The 25,449-nt window shown below is 40.6% G+C and overlaps 2 protein-coding genes across 4 annotated transcripts in view; one reads left to right on the plus strand and one right to left on the minus strand.

Annotated features, from left to right (window-relative positions):
• The window catches only part of PRKD3 (protein kinase D3), an 83,158-nt gene extending 71,121 nt beyond the window's left edge, over positions 1-12,037 (minus strand). Inside the window, exons 1-4 of one of the 3 annotated variants that reach the window (XM_042445307.1) lie at positions 11,885-12,037; positions 3,337-3,443; positions 2,127-3,136; positions 1,217-1,345 (exon numbers count right to left, since the gene is read on the minus strand). In XM_042445307.1, coding sequence (XP_042301241.1) covers positions 1,217-1,345; positions 2,127-2,417 — 420 coding nt within the window. In that variant the 5' untranslated portion in view covers positions 2,418-3,136; positions 3,337-3,443; positions 11,885-12,037. The remainder of the gene's footprint in view (positions 1-1,216; positions 1,346-2,126; positions 3,137-3,336; positions 3,444-11,884) is intronic. The other 2 variants (XM_042445308.1, XM_042445310.1) reach the window with 2 other exon arrangements.
• A 772-nt stretch (positions 12,038-12,809) lies between these two features.
• The window catches only part of QPCT (glutaminyl-peptide cyclotransferase), a 39,851-nt gene continuing 27,211 nt past the window's right edge, over positions 12,810-25,449 (plus strand). The window contains exon 1 of the mRNA XM_042445312.1: positions 12,810-13,216. The gene's annotated coding sequence lies outside the window, so the exon portion shown is untranslated. The remainder of the gene's footprint in view (positions 13,217-25,449) is intronic.

Raw genomic sequence — 25,449 nt, forward strand, 5'->3', positions numbered from 1 at the left:
GCTTCGAGTCACTTTGGAGGTATGGTATTTCAATGATGCATGCGTCCTAAGAGTCCAAAAGCTTCACCAAAGCCACGCTCCAGTCCTAAGGACTTGAGTGCAGCTTTGGTGTGACTTTTGGACTCTTAGGACTCATGCATCATTGAAATACCATACCTCCAAAGTGACTCGAAGCAGCTTTATTTTGGCCTGTCTGTAACAGGCCTATTATCTGTCAAAAGTGTGATGTGCCAAGAAAAATATGAAAGAGATGTGTTTCTTAAAATCCAGTGTCACTTAAAAACTTTTTAAAATCCCCAATGAAAAATGAGACAAGTAAATACCAGATTTAACAAGGCTACACGTAATGAAAACAATTCAGAAAGGAACAGGATAACTATAAAACTAAGCAAGTTTATCAATGTACAGTCCTCCCTCCATTCTTGCAGACTTGGGATCCACACACCCCAATTATCTGCGGGGGGTGAACAGAGGGAGTTAAAATGGGGCACGCCCCCACAGCGCACGGCTGCATTCCCCCACAAAAGCGCACCTCCATTCAAGCCAAAAGGGCTTGAATATGCACGTTTTTTCTTTTTCACCGGGGGGGTGGGGTGGGGGTGGTGGTGGTCTGGAATGGATCCCCTGTGAAAAAGTTGGGGTGACTGTACAACTTCCATTTTATTTCCTTTATTCCCCCATTATATTTTTAAAAGCTGGATCTGATAATGTATTTTTTATCATGAAAGAAACTGAGTTTATCTGAGATCATGTCTTGGGATTCAATTTAAATCTTACTAGCAAGTATTCTAATGCAATGCAAAAGCCCCATTTTGGTAAGCATGAGTATTGGCTCCTTATCACAAGATGTGCCAAACCTACATAACCTCACTCTTAACAGAAAGGAGGTCCAAGCCTTCTATTGTCAGAATACAGGGGATCAAAAGTATCAGACATCTTATGTTGTATTTTCATTCCACAGTTTCCCAGAAGTCCCATCCTTGATTAATTGTAGCATTGCGAAACCCAGTGAATGGTAAGATACAGTACTTTACATCTTATCCAAGAAAGCTAGTATAACACAAACACTCAAGGGCCAAGTTCAGGTGTGGAAAACTCATTTAAATACCCACTTGGCTATGAAACTTTCTGTGTCTGGCTTTTGGCATGTCACTACCCTCTGCCCTTTTAAACTGTACTTAGGCAGACAGAGAGAGTGAACCTTAGGTTCACGAACCTTTTTTCTGCTCCCATCACAATAGGGATAATTCAGGACCTCATGATCCAGGAAATTTGTTTCACTCCACAGTGAAGGAAAAGGGTTGAGTGATGGAATGCTGATACCTGGGACCCACTCCTGATCATTCTGCAGATAAAATCCCAGAAAGCAGAAGTATTAGAAATATAGCAGTCCTAGTACCTCAACCAAGCCTGTCATCCAGGATTGCTCTGATGCTAATGCAATACTCTTAGGTTCTTGAAAGAAGGGCAGTATGAAGACATTAACAAATATTTATTTAAAAATCACACAGTATATGTAGTCTTTTAACTGTGTAAAAAAGATTACCAGTAACATTCAAGGTATATGTGAGATAATCATACCAAAATGATGGAAATGTTGAGATGTTCATTTTTTTTCTCCCAATGTGATTGCTGACAGAGATGGTCCAGTTTTTCCCTAAACAGTTCCATAAATGATACAACCAAGCACTATGATCTGAAGCTGAACATTAGGCTGAAATCTTATGCCCACTTACCAGGGAATAAATTCCACTGAGTTTAGGGGGACTTGAACAGACGTGTGGAGGACTGAACTATTCAGACATTTCTGGATCACACAAACCTTATTCAGGTGTTTGCCATATGTTTTAATAAACCTTCAAGGGTGAAGAAAAGGACACTACTGCTCTCCAGCCTGTTGCAGATGAACTCTTGCAGCAGGGAATCTTTTCTATCTATGCAGACCCCCACTGCATAAATTAATCCTCAACATCCAGAAGACAACAAGGATGGCAAGTGGAACTATCACACATATCCTCATTCTGCTCCACCCTTTGCATGCTCATTAACACTGATGTGAAAATTGCATAGAACTAGTGATTATATAAATAAGACTAAAACCAATAATATTGTATGTTGTACTGTACCTTTTGATAAACTACAGAGCACACCAGGTCTTTGACAACAGAAAGGGAAAGTTCTTGAGTCTCCATGGTAACTGTCTCACGAGTGAGACCAATCTGCAGCAAGAAGGAGATTCCATGCACAGAGCTCCTGGAGTTGGTGAGGCTTTGTATGCTGAAGCTGCCATTGGACAACCGTCCTGAGAGCCCAGATTGTGGACTTGAAGATAAAGAAGGGGCAGGTGGAGCAGCAGCATGAGACACAGATGGGGAAAACTTTTGTAAAGATGGAGGAGAAGATTCGTTTGATGACATCTGACTTAATTTAAATCCTTCAAGACCTGTCCAATAGTCAAGAAAATGTGTTTTTCCCCTCTACCCTGTAATGTAGCAAGTATAATTTCACACTTCCTTTTTATGGTTCATGGAAATGTCCTCTTGTCTAAGCCATATTCATTTTATTTTTCATTCTGTGCATGCTGATATTTAAGATTATTTTGGCCAGAAGTTATTTTAATGAAAGGTCCTCTTTGCACTGCTTCACGTCAGCTGATCAAAATGCTTTGCCTTCAGCACCACATCCAGATGTTGGGAGAGGCTTACATCATTATGAAATTGTTCTCTTCAGAAACAGAAATAGGCAGTGTTATTTCACACAGGCTCTTCATGTCACTACTCCTGAGACAACCTTAAAATTCATTTAGGGCAGGAAACCTAACAAATGTCATACTTATACGTACTGCATACAAGTCGACAGCATGCACACTGTTATTCGTTATGACAGTTTGAAAAAAAATGTGGGTAATATCCTAGTTCACAAGTCCAGTCTTGAAGGAATTCGTTTTCAGAAATTCCTGTTTCATTTCATGGAGATTAAAAAATAAGGTTACCCTCAACAATCTCCGTGTGTTCATATTTGGAAGATGTTCATCTTACGAAAGGAAGGAACATAAACTTTATGAATACAAGTACAGTGAACAGAAACGCTGGATTCACGGTGGTAATCTGCAGCATTTTGAACTGTTATGTATTGCCTAATGGAAGGAGAAAAAAACCACATTATTTCATATATACTAGGAATATTATATAACACCACAGTCTCATTTAAAACAGAAATGATAGTAGATTCAAAATGCTCATGTCACATCTATTTCTCTTTTCACTTTTAGATGCAATATATAGTATTCCATTTTATTTTCACATCTTTTAGGGAGAAATCATAGTTCAATAGTACCTGCTTAACATGTCTCAATTCCCTAGCTCAGTCTCTGGGTTCTCTATGTAAAAAGATGAAGTATCAGGTGATATAAACACACCTCTTCCTGAGAACATAAGTAGCTCCTAGAAGTCAGAATAAGTAGAAACAAAAAAAAGTTATTCTCAAAACAAAATGACAGCTGTCAATTTTACCATGTAGATATTTCAATGCCACTTTGATTGTCTTGTCACAGAAAAGTGGGATACAAATAAAAGTTTTATTTATTTTATTTATCATTTATATGGGGAAATGTAAATATTGTGAAATATTTTGAAATTAATCAGACCAACACACAAAAATAAAATAATCTCTTGAGAACTAAAACATATTCACAATTTCAACATTATGTAGGCATCCATCCACAAACATGTTCAAACCAAAAAACAACTATCCAGCTTTTCATTTGTATAGATCAGCTCGGAAGTTATATGTCAATTGTTTCATTTCCCCATGTACATGTTAGATTTCTCTGGAATCCCTTCAACTAGAGAAACTGGGTACAAAAAATGTTGACTGAAAATTTTCATCAACAGCTGCAACATTTTACATTAAGAGTTTCTAAGTCATTTTGGGAGTTTCTCAATCATACAGTTGCACCTATCCATATGAGTACCCAGGGCTTCCAAGTTCAACATTTTGCACAGTTTCTGGGAAAAGAAGAATTTAGTTCTCCCACATTATCTAAAATATGATCCCTTCTCTGCACATATGCACACACCTTCCTTTTTGCAATCTAGATGTGAAGGGAATCAAGGTGGAATGACCACAGATGTCATGTGTATATATGTGCCCTAAACTGAAACAACAATGGAAATCTATCTTTCTTTAGTACATAACCAATGTACTGTATGTGTCAATGTGCAATTTGTGCTACACTGCCTAAACCATCCCCAATCCCTATTCTACCTCACTAGTTATTATGTTTCTGCAGTGATTACTAAACAGAGGGTCCACAGCACATTTTAAGCCTAATTGCTTTATTCTATTTTGTTTCTTCCCTTCCTCCACAAGAAAACAGTTTCAGAAATTTGCAGCAATCTTGTAAAAGAATATAACACACTCTACATTTTTGTACCATTAAGAAATATACTACACGTGTTTCTCCCCCTTAGACCATGTATTTGTTCTTCAATTATTTTAACTCTTAGTTTTGAAAAGTAACTTTTTTGTACTGCACTGTTTCATGAATTTCACCACTTCCTAAAATCAGTATTTTAGCTTGTTTTTTTAAAGAATGACTATATAATTTCTGCCATGCAAACATACCAAATGAGTTTTCATTAGAAGAACTATTAACTGAAATTCAAAAATGATTGAGTTGTAGTTTATAGAACAAAGTGGGCAAGTTGTAGCCCTCTAGGTGTACTAGGATTACAACGCATGGAAAAGATTGATGGGGTGTTACTGTCTAGCAACATGTGTGTGACGGGACTTGAGGTCCATCAAGTTGCACATCCCCATTGTAGAAGAAAAGCGAAGTTTCATAACAAAAACCAAAGCAGTTGTTCTTATAAGAAAAGAGAACCAGTTCAAGTTGTTGTCTGGGGAGCATTCTCTCAATTTGACATTTAAAAGACTGCACAGTGAGTTTAGTCTTCTCGGAAGAGACATACTGTATGACAGACCTGTACACTTGACAGTAGGTAGGGGCCAGAATTAAAATAGGCTAAACTTCTCTGGGCCACAGATAAGTTTTAATTAAGCAATTAATTAATTAATTAATTAATTAATATTACTGTAATTCCATCCTCCTTCTCTGCCACCCAGCTCTTTCCTAGGAGAAGCCAAGCAGTGGAATAGTCTTGAGGGGCAAAGTTTCATCCTTCTTCCTCCTCCTCCTCCTCTAGGGTCTTTCCTGGGAGAAAGCTGAGTGGCAGAGGAGCCTTGAGGGGCAAACATCCTCCTCCACCCAGCTCTTTCCCAGGAGAAAGGCGAGTGGCAGAGGAGCTTTGCAGGGTGAGCACTCACCCATCCTGCTCCTTCAACTGTCTCTTTCCCACAGGCCTTCAGAATCCTTTGTCATGGTTACAGCTATGAGATCTGTATATGCTCAGAAACTGAAGGACTCTGTGATACCAACTCAGGAAGACTGGTTAATTAAACTTAATGAGTACTGGTGAGTAAACCACAATGATTTCTTAAGGAAACCCTTTCATGTTCAGATTTTCATAGCACACATCTTGATGGTGATGCTGGTAAAGCCAGGCATGCCCTTACTGCGGAGCTATGTTCTAACACAGCTCCGCCCTCGCCTTCAAATCCTTGCCACCACTGCGCCATTTTTCTTGGATTAAGCATGTACACTGAAGTGGTTTTAACACCCCGTTCAATTTCCTTCTTAGCCTTCTGCATAGTACTGTCTCCTGAGCCTTAAAGCTTCTGCTTGACTTCACCCCTGTTTTTACGATGTACTTGCTTTTTAAATCCTTCTGATTCACTTTCACTAGAAATTTGGAAAACTTTCCTCAGTTCCTCCCTTTGCTCATCCTCAAGAGACTTGCTGGGCAGCAGTCATCTAGGTAGCAATATGTTTCAGTTTATCCTGTCCCCCAGTCAGCTGGCCATTCAATGGAATGCATTCTCTTAGCCTTTTGTCTCAACTGATTTTTTAAAATAAACTCATCTCTTTCCTCTCCTCTTCAACCTTTTTCTCCATCATCTAATCCTATTTTACTTTAAAATTCTAATTCCTACCCCTGACTTAACAAGAGAAGGGCTAGCTATGACAGGTGGACTGGGCAGGAAATAAAAAACTGATGGAGAAGGGGGGAGGTCTTAATAGTAGTAACTGGAAAGGACTTGGGCTCCCGCCCGGTCAGAGTCACATGTGGGGATAAACCCAATTGTGGGGGGTTGCTCCACTGGGCCATCTCAAAAATAGGATTTATTACATTTTTAAAACAAAAAATTGGGCTCTCTTTCAACATGTGGGTTTGAATAATATTTGAAATTCATTAGAAGTAGAAAGATATTTACATCATCATTAGGAGGAGGTTAAACGATAGTTTCAAGTATAGCCAAGTGCTTTGGGGAAGGAAATCGTTATTTGTATTTTCCTTTCTCCTGTTAGTTTTTTCTTTCTTTATCCTTTTTGTGTTTTGTATGTTTTATATTTATATAAAACAGTTTGTGTGCTAATAAAAACATTTTTAAAAAGAGAGAGAGACTGTAATAGTATTTGAGAAAAGTAAGCATTATTCAACATCTAACTGTGGAAACTGCATAAACACAGGGAATAGGTTTGAGCTCCCATCCCTTGTATGAGTAGAAAGTACAGTCACCCCTTGGAATTTGCAGAGGTTCTGGACCCCCCCCCCCCCCCAAGTTCCAGATCTTGTGCATATTCAAGCCCCATAAGCTTGAATGGGGCACATGCCTCAATAAGTTTAATGGCGGTCACCCCTCCCTGGATTTTCAAATCCATGGCTTTCAAGTCCACAGAGGGATGACTGTACTACTATTTGTACTGGAAGGAGAGGCAAATGCTGCTCCGGGGTCCCCAACCTTGGAAATAACTTTTTGGAAGATACAACCTGAAGCATAGTGAAACATGGGAAATGCAGCAATTACTCCCACAGGTCTACATCCTGGCCATAATTTACCTTTCCAATTCTCAATGCAATACCAATATTGCAATCCTATACAAATTTCTTGGGTAGTAAGTGACACTGAACTCAATCCAATTTACACTTAGTGCATTCATTTGTGCTGTAAGGTCACCAACCATTTTATTTACAGAGCTGTACATACCTGCTCTTTAAAAAAGGAATCTAAAACTGTATTCAGATTCCTACCCCTGAAAAAATCAGTATGTGCTTTACAGACTATAGCAAAGCCTTTGACCACACTGATCACAAAAAGCTATGAAAGACTCTTAAAGACATGGGAATGCCACTATATTTAATAGTCCTGATGAGAAACTTGTACTTAGGACAAGAGGCTACTGTTAGAACAGAGTATAGAGAAACAAACTGGTTCCCAATTGGCAAAGAGGTCAGGCAAGCATATATTCTATCAGCCTACTTATTCAACATGCACGCAGAAAATATCAAACAAAGAGCAAGCTTAGCCTCAGGAGGAGAGAAAATAGGAGGAAAGAGCATCAACAATCTGTGGATGACACCATACTACTGGCAGAAAACTTCATACTCTTGGAACAATTGCTAAGGAAGTTCAAGGAAGAAAGTACAAAGGTAGGTTTGCTGCTGAACATAAAGAAAACAAAAATAATGACCAGAGGATCTACATAAATTCAACCTAGAAGAAATTGAAATACCTCAAGACTTCCCTTACCTTGGATCAATCATCCATCACAATGGAGGCTGCAGTCAAGAAAAACGGAGGAGGCTAGGAATGGGAAGGGCAGTCATGAAAGATCTAGACAAGATCCTAAAGATATACAACTGGACACTAAATGTAGAATCATCCAAGCCATTATATTCCACATCACCATGTACAGATGTGAGATACCCAAACAATGGGGGGGGGGGGGGACAGAAAGAAAATCAAATCAGCTGAGATGTGGTGCTAGGGAAGAGTGTTAAGGATGCCATGGAATTAGGTTCTGAAACAGACCAATCCTAAACCCTCCCTGAAAGCCAAGATGACAAAAATGAGGCTATCGTACTTTGGCTACACCATAAGAAGGAATGATTCACTAAAAAGACAATAATGCTAGGAAAGGTAGAAGGTAACAGAAAGAGAGGAAGACTGTGCACCAAATGGATAGACTCAATCAGACAGGTCACAAGCATGAATTTGAAAGGCCCAAACAGAGCAATGGATGACAGGGGTCTCAGAGATGTCTAATCCACAGGTTATCATGCGTGGGGACCGACTCAAGGGCAGTTAACAAAACAACATATTCAGACGCTTCAGATAAAGCAGATTCTTCTAATCTAGGACATGAAGGCAAATCAAGCACATATTACTTTACACGATTTTTTCACAGCAGTATCTTTTCAGGAATAGTATCACTGATTTGAACAGGGAAAAATGCAGCTAGGTCAAGCTCTATTTACTGATCTAATAGTTACTACTGTATATAGTTACAGTGGTATATATCCTGACTAAGTCCCAACGGAGAACCACTGAAATCGGGGGGGGGGGGGGGGCTGTATGTCTCACTGATTTAAATTAGTCCTTTATAAGTCTGAATAGCGCCCAGTATTAAAACAAGATTCTATTCAATGGATTAAGTTTAAGTAATAAAGTTACAAAACTTAAACAGTGTCAAAAATCATTTAGATTTTCTGAAACATTTCCCTCATCAATACAACTGTATTTATGATTTGTAATTATGTTTATAGCCCATCTTTTCTTCAAAATGTACATAACTCTCAGTTTATTCAGTGATTTTGATGGCTCAAGTGAAACTCGAGGCTGGATTTTCCAAGGCACAGTACAATATGCTAACCAATACATCACACTGGCACTTGACTTTTCACGGCTGCTAAAATATGATGTACCTGTATTCCTTAGCAAAAATAATCTGAATAAAGTAGTTATTAGAGGAACTTATTTGTCAAAGTTCCTGTTAAAACTCCAGTAAATCCAAAAGCAAAGGGGGAAATTACAATTATTTCACCTTCCCTGCATTAACTACAACATGCTGCTACAACAAAGAACTAAAACATGACAGACTTTACACAGCAAGCATGTATTCCAAACAAATAAGAATATAAAAGAAAAAAACACATAACAAGAAGAAAAAAACACAATTTGAGGAAAGATATTCTGAGCTGAATGAAGCATAAAGAGCTAGCAGGAGAGGAAGAAGCTAAAAGAATCTAAGTTATTATTATTATTATTATTATTATTATTATTAACCTTTATTTATAAAGTGCTGTAAATTTACACAGGGTGAGAAAGGATAGATCACTGGTGGGTTTTTTGTGGTAAATACAAACGAAGTGGAATATAGTTTATAAATTTAGCTATGTATTTTGCCATCATTGCCACTTCTCATACAAAGGGTCGTAGCCGTGGATATCTGAATGGACAAAGAAAGCTAAAACTCAATGTATTATTTAAGGCGATTATTCCAGATTGGCTCACAAATTTCCCCAAAACTAGTTGCTCCTCAGCATGGCAGTTTAAGCCTCAGTTAATATTTTCAGAAAGGAAATCCAGAAGTAAGGGCCAAAATAGGACAAAATTAGACAAGAAGAGATAAGACAGTCTAGCCAAGAGAATTTGCTAGAAATCAGGTCAAGAATCTACATGCAAAGTTTGCAAACCTCTTCCCATGGTTTACTCTCTCTCTCTCTCTCTCTCCCAGTGAGGATTTCAGTGCTGCTCTCAGCCTTAGTTTCAAATTTTCCATGTGTGGAATGTGAAAGTAATCACACCGATCAGCTCATACTTTCAACTTAGAAAGAGCTCTCTTCCACTTTCAAGTCATAATAGCATCCACAATTGACTCATTCAGGATTAAAGGCATTTTAACTCATGAGTTATCTTTTGCAATCATTTCTAGTAACTCCTCTTTTAAAGGAAATCAGTCACTGACAGATAAACAGTGACAGTGGAAAGAATCCATTTCAAAGTCAAAACTATCAAAGCCTTACATAATCAGTACAGTTCAAATCCTTATCTCTTTCGCCACCCAATCTGTGAAGTTTTGTCCACAGCTTTTCCTATCCTGTCTGTTCAAGAAGTACAAGCAGACTTCTGTCTTTTCACTTTCCATGTTCTGGTGAACCTGATGAATCTGAACCTTCTCTCCAATCAATATCAGAAATATATGAACAGCTCTTTCCCCTGTAGTTGTGTAGCATCCTCTCTAAAGCTGTAAGGTCAGAAGGTTGTCTGGCTGCTGCTGCCAGGGCCTCATAATGTCCAAGTGGCAAACTCCATGCCACCTTCTCTGCAAAATATGAAAGTGAGGTACTTCCTTGGTCGCTGTGAGAACAAGGCACCCTCAACAAGAAAGAGTGGCAAGGACTGTCTTTGGCCGCAGAGAGGCAAATCTACACAGGGAAGGAAAAAGTCTGGCAACATCTACTCCCCCCTTAACTAAGAAGGCTAATTTCTTTGTCAAAATGTTTGGTTTATCTAAGTTTCCTTAATATTCAGACTTAAAGATGTGTCTGCACAATATCCTGATCTCTGGTTTAGTCCTGCAGCAACTACAGGAAAAGAGTTTGCTCAAGAAAGCACTGTTAATAAACAAGGGCCCTGTGTTGAAGCAACAGAACGAATCTTTACTTGCAGGGCTGGGGACATCCAACGGGACAAATGTGCCCAGAACTGCAGCCTTGGCTTGGCCTTCTGAAACTCCCTGGAACACGGGTCAGTTGCTGTATTCTGTGCAGGCCAAAGCGTCACCGTTTGCTAATAACTGAGTCTGTGATGAACTTCAAATCAAAGCTCGGAAATAACTTTCAAAAGAACCTCAATCCCTTGCAAAGGACGAGCTAAAAAAAATAAAGCAGGAGAAGGCAACCTGCTGTACTCTGCTGCTCTCTTTATCAGAGTCCATCACTGGCCCAGCGTTTCCCAAACCCAGTCTCCAAATGTCATTGGGCTTTAAATCCCTGAAGCACCACTGCACAGCATGGTCGATGGTCAGGGGTTGTGAGAAGCGTCGCCCAACAACATCCATAGACTCAAAACTAGGACTCCCTGCACCAGCCTCAAGTAAAGCCAGGCTCTCAGCATCATCACTTGGAAGTGCCTTGGCTTCACAAGGTTTGTGGGAGGCAGGCAGGAGTCGAAACCCATCCATGTAACTGATGCACTTCAGCCTATGCTCCTCTCTCTATCACTCCTCCTCTGCTGCGCAGTCCCACAGACTGGAGCCTAGCAGACTCCAGCTGCCTCAGGATCCCATTTTGTCATTTAGAAACTTTGACTCTGTGTTTTCTTTATGCAGACCAACAGCCTCCCAAGGCCTTAAAGAGGGAAGGCTGAGGATAAACCAGGGAGGTGTCAAAGTAGCAAATCTGAAAACTGCTCTGAAAGAGTGAGATGGAAGTCACTCTCAATAAATACATCTAAGCATATACAGTACATCACAAGCATCTGAGAGCTTTTGTGGCTGAAAGAGCAGCAGAGAAATTACCCTGAATAATAATAATAATGATGATAATAATGATAAATATATAGATCACAAGGATCTGAGAGCGAGGCTGGCTAAAACAATAGGATGGAAATTAATAATAATAATAATAATAATAATAATAATAATAATATAGATCAGAAGCATTGAGGGCTTTTGTGGCGAGAGAGGGAGCCACTACACGCTGGAGAGAGATAGCCCGGTTTGGCATCGCTTTAACTCTCCGTCTGGCTCAGGGCTATGGAACTCTGGGAGTTGGGGGAGTTCGTTGCGAGGCCCAGAGCCAGAAAAGAAGTCATTTCGAGGAAGAGGAAGGATTCGGGGTTAAGAAAAGGTGCCTCTTCCAATGGAAAAAGGGGGATAGGTTTGGCCTCCTCCTCCTCCTCCGGGACCGAAGTAACTTTCCACGTCGGGTCCCTCCCTCGCTGCCTTCCCCCGGCCGCCCCCGCGACTCCCACTCACTCTCCTGCGCTGCTCCTCCTCCTCCTCCTCCTCCTCCGGAGCCCCTTCTTCCCACAGGAGCGCCGCTCCCTCTCTCTCTCTCTCTCTCTCACTGACTCGCAGCGCAGCCACGAAAGGACTGAAGCCGCCCGAGATGGGACACAGCGCGGAGGGTTCCTGAGGGGGGAGGGAGGGAGGGAGAGGAATGTGAGAGGCATGCTGGGAAGTGGAGTCTGCCCACCCCTCCTTCCGCTGGGAAGCAATCAGAGCGAGGACTACAAGCCCCGGGGGGGCCGTCGTGGGGGCCGAGGTTCGCGCAGGCGCACTGCGCGCCGCCTCAGAGTTTTCCGTTAGTTCTTGTGCCCGTGGCGGTTGGGGTTTATTGGAGCCTCGTCTGGAGAGAGGGATGGAGGGGGAAAGGCGGGAGGATGGGATAGTAAACGGCCAGAGGCCAATTGGCTGCATCCACACTGGAGGGATAACCCGGTTTGGTATCGCTTTAACTCTTTCTGCCTCAAGGCTATGGAATTCTGGGCCCCACAACAAACTCCAACTCCCAGAATTCCATAGCAAGGAGTCAGACAGAGAGTTAAAGCGGTGCCAAACCGGGTTATCCCTCCAGTGTGGATGCATCCTATGAAGTTTACATATAGACCACCAAGAGTTATGTATTGATTTGTGTTGTTGTTATATAAAGCAAACAGAAACACTTTAAATCATTGAGGGAAAAGTGCTGGGAGTTGTAGTCCAGCAATATCTGGAGGACCACATTTCCTCACTGTTGTTGTTGTTGTTGTGATTGTGTGCCTTCAAGCTGTTTCTGATTTATGGTGACCCTACAGAGGACCTGTCATAGGGTTCTCTTGGCAAGGTTTCTTCAGAGGAGGTTGGCCATTGCCTTCCCCTGAGGCTGAGAGAGTGTGACTTGCACAAGGTTACATAGTGGGTTTCCATGGCCGAGCCAGGAATCGAAATCAGGTCTCCAGAGTTGTAGAACAACGCTCAAACCACTGTTTGTACTGACTACATGCACTGCATTAAACCCAGTATTTAAAAAGACTGTTGGGAAAGCTTCCTGATTCCTGAGCTCTTACTACATTCCTGAGTAAAAAGTGTGACTGAACCGCAGGGCCTCTCCTCTTGAGACAACAGGCGCTGCATTCATCCCTTTGGGAGAGCATGGTTGTTGTCTGCCACAGGGGCTGTGATTTGTTGTGTCCTTCTGTGCCACCAGGTCAACTTAGATTTGAGAGCCCCTATGGAGGACACCTCCAAGCGTCACGGTCAGCACCTGCCCTGCTCACAGGGTGACCAGATGTCATAGCTGCAAAGGAGGACAAGGCACCACAAAAGGTAGGACGTGCGAAAAAAAAGGTAGGATATTGCCAAATAAAAGCTAAAAACACTCGTACAAATGTAAATTCATGCTTCTTGGTCATGCTCCAAAGGGAGAACATTTTGAAATATAGGTCATGTGCTGGAAAAATGAGGACATCTGCTCCCCCTGCCTGCTCAGGTCTTGCAAACTCAGGGCAGTCACTTCCTTGACTGAGCCAATCCAACTGCAGTTTGGTTTTCCTCTTTTTCTACTGCCTTCCACATTATCAAGCACTATCATCTTTTCCAATGATAATGGATAACTTTATCAAGCATTAACTTGCAATGATAACTTTATCAAGCATTATCATCTTTTCCATCTCATTATATGTTCAAAGTACAATAGCCTCAGTTTAGAATTCAAAGATATTGCCATGTAGAATCAGTCTGTAGAGAGATCTTGTAGCACCTTTGAGACTCACTGGAAGAAGTTGGCAGCATGAGCTTTCATAGACTAAAGTCTACTTCCTCAGATTATTCTTCCACTAAATGAATCTGAGGAAGTAGGCTGTAGTCTTTGAAAGCTCATACTGCTACAAGATCTCTCTACAAGATCTCTCTACACAGCCTCAGTTTAGTCATCTTTGCTTCGAATGAGAATTCAGGCTTGATTTGCTCTAAGACCTATTCGTTTGTCTTTTTAATAGTCTCAACAAGCACTGCATTTGAAAGGAGCTGGTTTTTCTTCCTATCTGCTTTCCTCACTGCCCAGCTTTCACAACTACACATAGAAATTAGAAACACTATGACACGGACAATTCTAACTTAAGTGCTCAAAGATATAATAATAATATTTATTTTTTACCTGCCTCTCCCCATGGATTGAGGCAGGGAACTACAGACAAACACTATAAGTTAAAACAAACATAAATTCAAAAGGACAAATAAGATGTACACATATTAAAACAATCTATATCTAAAATTCGTCACTTAAAATTCACAATTTAAAAATCATCTCAATAAGCCTCCTGAAAGAGACTCATCTTCAATGCTCTTTTAAATTCAGACAGCATATTCAGCTGTCAAATCTCTTCTGGCAGGTCGTTCCACTGTCTAAGGGCGGTTGAAGAAAAAGTCCTCTGGCTGACTAGAGTAAATGTCCGGCCGGAGGACCTAAATATATGGGGCAGATTATATGGGAAGAGACAATCCTGCAGGTAGCCTGGGCCCAAACTATGTATTTCAGGATCTTGCCTAGTTCCTTCAAAGACCCTTCCAAGTCTTTGTCATCTTCTATTTTTGACTCCAGCCTCCATTTCAGTTAACGACTGAGCCAAGTTATAAGAGATCTTTAGCTATATCAGTGTCCTGTGCTGCACCCTCTCAACCTGCTACCCTCAGATGTGGCAGAGGATGCTGCTATCCTGTCACTAGCATTAAATTAAGGTACAACAACCAGTATGGATCTTGAAAGGAAAGGGGGCAAAGCAAGTGACAGGATCCCAAGGGGTTGGAACTTGAGGGCCACCTTGGAGAGAGGATTCATCACATCCCAATCTGTGCATTTGGGGGATTTTGTGCATGTGTATGGCCTAAAAGTAGAATTTTACACTTGTCTTTGTTGAATTTCATTGTATTAGTTTCACCCCAATTTTCTATCCAGAGAGATCTTGTAGCACCTTTGAGACTAACTAAAGAAAGAAGTTGGCAGCATGAGCTTTCGTAGACTTAAGTCTACTTCCTCAGATGCATTTGGCCAAACAGTGCATCTGAGGAATTAGATTTAAGTCTAGGAAAGCTCATGCTGCCAATTTCTTTCTTTAGTTTGTCTCAAAGGAGCTGCAAGATCTCTCTACATACTGATTCTACAGACTGACATGGCTATATCCCCCAAATTCTCCCAATTTTCTAGTTATCAAGTCCTTTTGAATTAAGTTCCTATCTTGCAGTGTGTTATTCACCCCTCCTAGTTTTGTATCATTCACAAACTAGATAATGATTCCCTCTGACCCATCATCTATATCATTGACAAAAATGTTTAAGAGTGAAATACCAGAAGTATATAAATCATCATTTTTAAAAGCCACTGAGCTAGAGTTTTCCATCCACTATCAGTTAAGTCTTTAGCTTTGCTTTAGAGACATTATGTTCAAATTTTTGATATAAAGTTGTGTAACCAAAAACAAGAGTGTGATGGTTGTTTGTGAAGAACAAACAGCAGTACTACCCTGACTTTCAGTGGTGAAATGAGGTAGAAAGCAACAACAAAAATCTTTATTCCTTTCCTTTTCTGGATATGAAATGTTACAGAGCAAAGTGCCAATGGTACAACAAAATGATTTACTTGGGAATTATCAGTGAGGTGAAATCTTGATATAAAATGAATAGTGACTTGTCGGTTGGCACATTTGAAAAGTTAATACCTCAGAGTATTATGTTAATGATGAATGTTCAATGAATAGATAATCTGCTGCTAAAATGGTGTGCTAAATAGTTCAGAATAATCTTTGCCTCTTTTTTCACTTGGAGTGTGACTCCCACACACCAGCATTTGGAATATCATCAGGTTCGGTGGTATAAACAGTTTTAAAGGCAGTGTTAGAGTCTCTTTGAATGAGCCAAGCTCTTCTGTATCTGGAGAATATTTTCTAGCCCCTCCTAGCTGTATATCAATTTATGAACAAGAACAGATGGATATTGGGTATTACCAGAACCATTTTCGGGCAACAATTAAGCTTCTTTGTAAAGCTTAGCTATGTAACATCCAATAGATTCAATGTTCTTTAATTTGTCATCCTAAACCATACTAGCTGCTTTTTCATAGATTAGAACTGAGGGTGGATTAGGTAAAATGATTATTAATAGCCTGTACAATAACACCCACATCTGTCTGAGAAGCTTTTGTTGTGTCCTCTGCTGATTCTATATTTCAAAAGCAGAACAGTTTGTTTTCACTAGTAAATCTCAATGCAGCTTCTAATTTGATCATCTTTATTCATTCACAGATGTAACTGTAAAATGCAGGATTCATGCACGTGATCACACTGCACAGTCTTCCAAGAATCCTGTGATTTAGGCCACTGATTACCTAAAGTAATTGATGGAGTGATTTCCTAACTAATTTCTTATTTTAATAATTCAAAAATTATATTGATTAGCCAATCAATTGTAATAATTATAAAAAATTATGCAAGATTATATCATCTTTCAAGTTAAGATATTTAACTTATCTACATGGATATCTAACCTTTACTGTTCCCACAGCAAGTAATGAAACCTTACTTTGAACATCACTATAAGCCAGGATTCACAGAAACCTGGCTTATGGTAAACAAGCCAGCATGTTGACTCCCACTGTCCAGAAAGCCAGTGGATACAACATGACCCCAAGAGCAGCACATACACTGTTGTTGTTACCCATAGCTGCTCTGAGTTGAACAAGAGCTTTTCCAGTGTTGCACCATATCCCTTCAACACTGAGTAGCTGTGGAAGGAGTACTGGTAAAATTGAGAGAAGATTCTCCATCCCAGAGCAGCAGATGCACCAGCCCCATCCCAGTAAGCATACTATGGAGCTTTGGGACATACTTTGTTTAGCATCATGACCAAACACAGGAACAGCCACCTTTCTGGACCGATCTCTCCCCCAGGAAATGAGAAACAATCCCTGGGTTGTTGTACAGCAATGAGTGTGATGGAGTCTCCTTCTCTGGAGGTTTTAAACAGAGGCTGGATGGCCATCTCTTGGGGGTGCTTTGATTGTGTCTTCCTGCATTGCAGGGAGTTGGACTGGATGGCCCTTGTGGTCTTTTCCAACTCTGGTTCTATGAGTCTATAATTTTCAATTGATCAGGCTCCAGATGTCATGGTACTCCAACCCCCAGAAGCCAGACCCACCCTGGCAAGTGATAAGAGGTTCTGGAGGCTGATGTTCAACAATGGGACCTCCCCACTTGAGAACCACCATTTTAGGTTGTCTGTCTTGTCAGGGATAGACAAGCCCAAGAGCTGGCTGCTGCCACTGAACAAATTACACTGAATAAATTACAGCCTAAAGCTACTTGGTTTGTTTAGCTACTGATGCTATAAATGGGAACATCAGGCAGCAAGAGCCACCATGATGCCTTGTCTCATAAAAAACTGGAATTCAATAGAATTCTGGTTCGGTGTGACATATAAATCTCGCCATATAGAGAGTCCCCCACATGGTAATTTGCAGAATTCACAAAATACAAAAAGCAAACTTGTACAGGTTTACATAGCTGACTATACTAGTCTGCATCTCTGAGTTGTTCTATGTTCTTCTCACATGTTGTGCACCTGGATGAATTTATCCAGTTTGAATTTCCTGCAACTATTGTGAATTAGGATACTATTTGTGGTCAGACATCTGCAATTTCTTTAGCTAGCAGTGCAGCTTGGACAACAACAAAATGCATACAGGTTTTTTATTGCTATGCAACCTGGTATTTAGAGCCATTTTGTTTTTATGGAAAGAGAAAACCCTTGGCCTAAAAGGTTTGACAGTAATGTCCATATAGGATGGATGGATGGATGGATGGATGGATGGATGGATGGATGGATGGATGGATGGTGTTACAGGCCAGACCAATTTTAGTTGCCAGCTCCTCAGCCTGTGTATATGCCATTCAAATGTTTGTAAATCATTAAATGAGGGCAGATAACCTGGTAAGACCTATAGATGGTAGAATATAGAGCCTAGGATCTGAAACAGTTTCTGCCCATTTTCTATCTTGTAATACAAGAAAGAAAGAAATCTTATTTAGATTTCAAGTTTGGGGAGAATGCCAGGTGTTCCTTTAAAAAATTAAACAAAATCCTCAAACAATGACTTCAGATCATCCAATGAGTTAGTAGATAAGAGATACCTAATGATAGGTAGTAAGGTGTATTCTAAATGTTGGGTGTGCAGTAAACTCTAGTGTACCAAACAAAAAGAGGAGATGTAAACCTCTGATTGAATAAGCAAGTAAGGGTGTTAAGAGAGAATAAAAGAACTTCCAACTAAGGGAAGAGAAGGCAACAATGTAGCCTTCCCAATAAAAGTTCCTGATAAACCCTGACATGCCATCCTAAAATGCTGATAAGGCTAGGACCGTGGTGGCAAACCTATGGCACGTGTGCCCTCTCTGGCACACAAAGTCATTGGGGGCTTGTGGAGCAATGGGAGAGCAGGGGAAGAGTAGGAACAACCACGTGCCTGTTCCTGTCCCCCCCCCCTCCCCACTGTCCCATGCCCTTAGCTGCCTTATAGACATCACATCATATTCTTCTCTCCGACCTCCCAGGCCTTCAGCTATCTCCATGGAAGTTCGGCCCCAGAAGCCCCACCACCAGAAGGCAGAAGTCCCACCTTCCAGAAATCCCATTCCCCCCTGGAAGTCCCACCCCTGACACCAGGTAACACCCGGTGTGGAAACGCCTTTGAGTTTGGGCACTCAGTCTCTAAAAGGTTCGCAATCACTAGGCTAGGAGATATAGGCTCACATGTGATGAAACAGTTAAGTGTTGCTTAAGAATTGTTTTAGGTTTAACTCTTGAATGAATGCCTGTGTTACACAGAAGCCTGTTAGAATTGTAAAATCCCTCAAACAGATAGATTGTCATGGATAACTTGTTAAGTGGGAAATGGCTAAGAATATGAGGGACACAACTATGGATATGTAAAAGCCTTTAGGAAGTGTCTGTATAATGACTTAGTGGACACTAGGGAAAACTATGGCCTGTTACAGACTGCCAAAATAAAGCTGCTTCAGGTCTCTTTGGAGGTATGCTGTTTAAATGATGCATGCATCTGAAGAATCCGGAAGCTGCACCAAAGCTGCACTCCAGTGCTTAGGAATGGAGTGTGGCTTTAGCGCGACCTCCAGACTCTTAGGACCCATGCATCATTTAAATAGCATGCCTCCAAAGAGACCCAAAGCAGCTTTATTTTGGCAGTCTGTAACAGGCCTATGTGATTAGAAAGAACCTGATTATGATGATCCAAAGAGAATAATATTACATGCTAACTGGTTTGGAAAGCTGATGCTCTTAGATGTATTACTTATTGCCAACCCTATTAAAGAACTAGAGAGATAAAGTCCCTGTGAAAGTCCTGATGAATATGATGTGATGTCTATGGCGCATTCCGGATGGGCCCTATTGGGTGCCATCGTTACGCGTGAGGGGCGGTGCTTCCTGACGCGCCTTGCCCCTCGCACATAATGAGGGCGTCAAAATGGTGGCGCCCTATACAGATAAGTGCCGCCATTTTGACGTGACAGACGCTTAACGTCTGCACGTCTCGGCACCCTTGTAATGCCGCAAGGGCGCCATTGGCGCCTTGCAATGTCACAACGGTGCCACAAGAAGAACCCGCTTTTTGCAGGTTCTTCTTGCTGCACTGGAGAACCGCGTGGTTTGTCCGCTGCGGTTCCCTCGTGCAGCAAACACGGGCGCCGACAAACCACCCTTTTGGGCGGTCTGTAAAGTGCCTATATGGCTTAATATTAGCTGCCCTATATGTAATATAGTGGAATGATAATGCTGTACATATAACATTATGGAATATGTCTAAAGTGAAGTGCCCAGACAATGCTGTGTTTCTGATTTTCCCTGAATGGAACGTGTGTGTGTGTGTGTGAATATTTATAATAAATAAACTAAAATAGTACCAAAAGAGTCTGTTCCTTCCCATATAAATATTCTGGAACTCCAAGACTTGAAAATGTTTAAATGGAGTGTTGATGTTAATCTGACCTGTCTGGTTTAACCATTATCATAAATTTGGCTAACCAGAAATTGATAAAAGTGACTCCAGACAGTACTCAGACAGTATCTGACAAGTAGCAAGGATCCTCAATCCTTCAGTCTAAGAGACAGGAGTGGGCAACCATGCTTGTTTCAATGGAGAGAGGAGTGTGTGTATGTGCATGTGTATATACACACACACACACACACACACACACACACACACATATACAAGATGCAATAATAACTGGCCACAGGGAAGGCTTTAAACAAAGAAAAATAATTGTAGAGAAAGATATCAGTGCCTACGAGCCACAGTGCTAATTTTTTATAGGCCAGGACCAGATCTTGGTCCAAAACACACTGCAGAAATAATTCAGTTTGAGACCGCTTTAACTACCCAGACCTAATGCTAGGGAATCCTGGGAACTGTAGTTTGGTGAGACATTTTGCTTTCTCCATTAGAGAGTTCTGGTGTCACAATAAACTACAATTCCCAGGATTCTAAAGCACTGAGACAGGGGAGTTAAAGCATTCTCAAACTGTATTATTTCTGCAGTGTTTTTTGGACCGTAGTGTGTCTTTTAATATCAATTGTCAGAGAATCGGGGAGGGGAGGGGTGTTTTGATCCTTTCTCCATTACTGTACACCTCAGCCATTTGGGATGAATGGAATAGTTATTTTACTTCCTCATATGAGAAAGCATAATGGACTTTTCCACACAGTTCTATATCATGATGTGTGTAGATATGGATGGTAGGTGAATAAAGAGGGTTTGGATTGTTGGCACACTAGAGCCCTTTAGGGTTGCTGAGGCATCGTCCTCCTCAGTGAGATAGAGATGAAATTATTGTGTGTCTCTGCATTATTCAAAATAATATTGATTTAGAATGGTTGTAATTGTACTGTGTTTACTCATTGTACAGTTCAAATCACATATGGTTCAATGGTATTTTATTGAAAGCTGCTGTATGCTGAACTATCAAGTCTGCCCAAACTGCAATAAAACTTCCTAGTAAATTGGTATAGGATTGAAGCCTAATTTGTTTAAACAACAAATAAACAAATATATGAGCAAGCCATAAAAGACTCTTGCCTATAGATGTAACAAAGTGCTTAAACAGCATCTGGACTTCATAGTGAACAGAGCAAATGAAACCATTAAAATCAATAAGACTTAAAGTTACTCATGGCTTAACTTGCCCACTGAGATTTCAATGAGTTAACGTGAAGCCTAACAGTACAGTTCTACATGCTTATTCAAAAATAAGTGCTGCTGAGTTCAAAAAGACTTAACCCCCATTAAGTGTGTATACAGTTACAGTCTAAATTGGGATCCCAACTAATATTGCTCATTTATTAAAAGCCTTTGATACAAAGGTGGGATCCAACACTGGGTGCAAAGGTTACAAAATCTTTACAAAGCATAGCCTTGCATTTGAAGATGTTAACATAAAGATGTTCATGGAAGGAAATTTTCCATTTCCCTTATTCACCCAGCAGCTCAGGAGAGGGCAATATATGGCCCTCCAAATGTTGTTGAACTACAGATCTCATCAATCTTAACAACATAGCCAGTGGTCAATGATGATGGGAGCTGGATCCAACAAACTCTGGGAGACTACGGGTTGCCTCTTGCTACTGTAGCCACTTGTGACCTGCCTCTAAAAAAAACCTCTCCAGAGTCTCAAGAGGGGGTTTCTAAAAAGAGAGGTAGGGCCTGTACAGACAGGCCAAAATAAAGCTGCTTCGGGTCACTTTAGAGATATGCTATTTAAATGATGCATGTGTCCTAAAGGCCAGAAGCCATGCCAAAGCCAATCTCCAGTCCTAAGGACTGGAGTGTAGCTTTGGCGCAGCTTTTGGCCTCTTAATAATGTGTGTGTTATTTAAACAGCATACTTCAAAAGTGACCCAAAGCAGCTTTATTTTGGCCTGTCTGTACAGGACTGTAAACAGGAGAAGCTGAAATAATAGATTTTTTTGCAAACTTTCTGAAGTTTTGTGAATGTATTTTAAGATCCAAGCCTGATTTTCCTTTCCCCAGGAGCTTCTACTTTATCCAGCATTGGAGCAACCAGTACTTCAATGTCAGTGATGCAGTGAAGGAGTTATTCAGGGTGCTGAATTCTATCCCAAAGGTAGAACATCTTTGGTAACTCCTTTAAAGTCTGGAATAAAACGCACAGTGGATTCACCACACCACTGACCTGGAAGCCTCTGGCCACCCTGTCCCACAATGTTCAGGAGTCCCAGGTTATAAGGAGAGAAGAGGGATGAGAAACTTTATTTATTAAATTTATATCATGCCTTTTCCCATAAAATGGAACTCAAAATGTCAGTCTCTCTATGAGCTTCTTTAGATTAATCTGTTTTGAGACCCATCTGTTGTAAATAAAATGCTTCTTACCATCAAGAAGCATTTTTGTATCCAGGCTAGAACAAAATTTTGCTTTCCAAAACTAGAATATTTTTTCTATCACATTTGCTAGTAGCAAAATAAATTTTCTGGAAAGATACTGGTGTGGTTTGAGGTTTCTTGTTGAAAACTGAAAGGTTCTCTCTCCCGCATCTTGGTCACAAAAAGAAGAGACACATTCATAAACTGTTACTTCCTACCCATTCAGTACTGTGTGCCATGTACTGCAAAAACAGACATACAACATAACTGAAGTGCAAAACATTTTCAGGTAACACAGATTGGAAATGGGATGCATGGGCTTAATTGTCCCTCTCATATCAGTGGAATGTGGAAGTGTTTACTGGGGCTGAGACAGAATAGCAAATGATGCTATTGCCCTATGTCAAGGCTGTAGATTTGACTGCTATTCTAAACTAAAGTAGACTCACTGGATTTCTTGGATTCACATAAGTGTTTCTTTGCATTCAGCAACTGATTCAATTGACTTACTCTAAGTGAGACTAGAAATGAATTTAGGCCAGAGTGTCTAGCCACAAGTCAACATGACTAGCCAAATTGTTTTTGGACCTGATGCAGAAAAGTCCCACAACATTGGCAGTAAAGGTGCAATAATTATGTCAAATATCTAATAATGTGATTTGTTTACATGCCATCCCAAATCAGCTGCTCCGCTCTACCTAATGGTGGGGTCAACCTTTGGTTGAAGCATGCCCTTTCATTCTAACTTCCTCTGTCTGGTTTATTTTATTTTATTTTGAGGCATCAGTCCTATTACAAAAGGCCTACTGAATTCAATGGTACTTACTTTGTAATAGACATATATATAGGAGCTAGTGTAATGTTGTAAATATGTTATTCAGAACTTTTCTTTGATACCTGGAGTTCTGCCATTTGCTGGAGCATTTTTATACTTTCAAGGAAAAGTTCTCAAATTGATTTATGCGTTAAAAGATGACATGTAAACATGTTTCAAAACAGCTGCAGTCTCAGCAAGAGGAAAGGAAATCTGACTTTTCATTTGATGATCTGTACAGATTTTGGGCTGTCTATTAAATAAAGCCCTTCTTGAAAATGCCCATTGTTCCACAGTCACATCTCACATCAAAAGTTGAAAACAAATATAGCCAGGCCAGGAGAACAGAGCTGCCCTAGCAAATATGCCTTCCATCAGACAGGTGACTTGAGAGCATCTGGAACACACTCACACACAGACACACACCGCCAAGATAGGACTTGAAGAAGTTACCTTCCTTTCCTAGTGACACCTGGAACAGTTCGAGCACTTAGTCTCAGCAAAGAGCAGCTCCTCTCCAGTTCTGGAGAACAAAGAGAACTAATCTGCCTAGAGCCTTGCTCCTTGAAGGAAAGAACAAGATGGCATGCTCTCCCATTACTGAAGGTGATTGGGCCAGCGGTTGATGATAGGATGGCATCTTCCACCATATCTGAGAAAAAAATGACTAAGGCTCTCAGGGCAGGCCATCTAGCATACACTGCTTTGCCTTCTGACAAAGAGGAACAGAAGCCTACTGAATGTTCTCCGCCAATCTATCTTGGTTGCCTCCTCTGCCAAATGAAAGGACCAACCATGCTCCTGACAGTGCAATGTGGTAGACTCCCCTGGCTTCCTATGATTATTAGGGTTGACTTTAGCTACAGATAAGAATATCAGAGCACTGCTCTAATTGAGGATACACAGGAATACATAGCCACAAAAACTCCTATTACAGCAAAACAAATTTATCCTAGCAAAGAATTTGAGGATGACAGCTGGCTTCTGCATGCTTTATTTTACCAGGAACCATCAGGTGGCGTTGTAGCATTACCAACAATTTTGCAAGGCATTTTTAAAAATGAATGTTCTATGTAGGTTGGCAGTGTTCTGATAAAATCAAATTTCTGATTTATTTTAATTTCTGTAAAGTAACACAGATTTTCCAGGATACCTTTTATCAGACCAGAGACCATTTCTCAAGAAAGATTCATTCATAGATTAACACCATTCATAGACTATGTTAATATTCTGTGGTGGTTGTCTCACCCTGCTTAGTTCCAAAATTATCAAGATGAGGTGTGTTCAGATAATATGGTAGTAGTGAAGACTGCATCATCATATGCCTTCAGACCATGCCCTGTTTTCATTCACTCCCAGCCTCTACTTCATGCATGTTTTCCTTCCTTCCTCTGATATCTGAGTGATCTGGTCATGCCTACAAAAAATACACTTCAGGACAGCAGTGTTAGGTAGAAGCTCTGTGTTGAATTTAGATGGTCCCCTAAATAAATGGAAGAGACTTCTCAGTTTCCACTAGAGGAAGGGAGGAAGGCAAGTTTTACTCATTAACTTTTCCCCATTCACTTCTTGCCCCTCTTTCCAAAAGGTCACCCAACCTGTAGTGTATGTGAGGAATTGTGTTCCTTATCCTTCCTGCAGCATGAGCATCCCATGGTATTCTGAATGCAAGCCACCGTTTATGTAATCCTAGCTAGGCATAGACTGGTGGATGATGGTGGGATTAGATCCAAAATGTTTTAAAATCTGTTGTAAAATTAGACTGGCAGTAGATTTGTTGGAAGATTGGGAGAAAGTAGGAAAAATGGTAGAAAAGGGCATATGGAAATACATGTTCACATATATTGAGCCTGAAGCAAAAGCCTTTGCTTAAAAAAAAACCTGGATTATACAAAGAATATTTATAGAGAATACAAAGAAGGCTGAATGAGCTAATTTTTATAGAGTGCAGTTCCACTATGATACCTGTGTGTTTGCTTTGCAATGTTGCTTCATGCAAATTGAAGCTTCAGATATGTAGTTTTCTACGGAAAAGCAGTGTAGAGGGGAAAGATTAGCATCTAATTCCCCCATTACAGTGGTGCCAGTTCAGACTGCAATGCCCTACAACTGTTACTATTACTTTGGGGGGGGGAAAACACTAGGAGATTGTACATTGGATCCTCTGCAACTAACCTAGTTACAGATGTTGGAAGTCAAGCAAATGCAAAATGTTGATATATTTATCATCAGAGCTGATCAGACATTGAGTGCACAGACTAGACACAGGTCTACAGAGTCTTGGAAGTAGTAATAGCTCT

The sequence above is a fragment of the Sceloporus undulatus genome, chromosome 1, assembly GCF_019175285.1.
Source record: "Sceloporus undulatus isolate JIND9_A2432 ecotype Alabama chromosome 1, SceUnd_v1.1, whole genome shotgun sequence".
NCBI lineage: Eukaryota > Metazoa > Chordata > Lepidosauria > Squamata > Phrynosomatidae > Sceloporus > Sceloporus undulatus.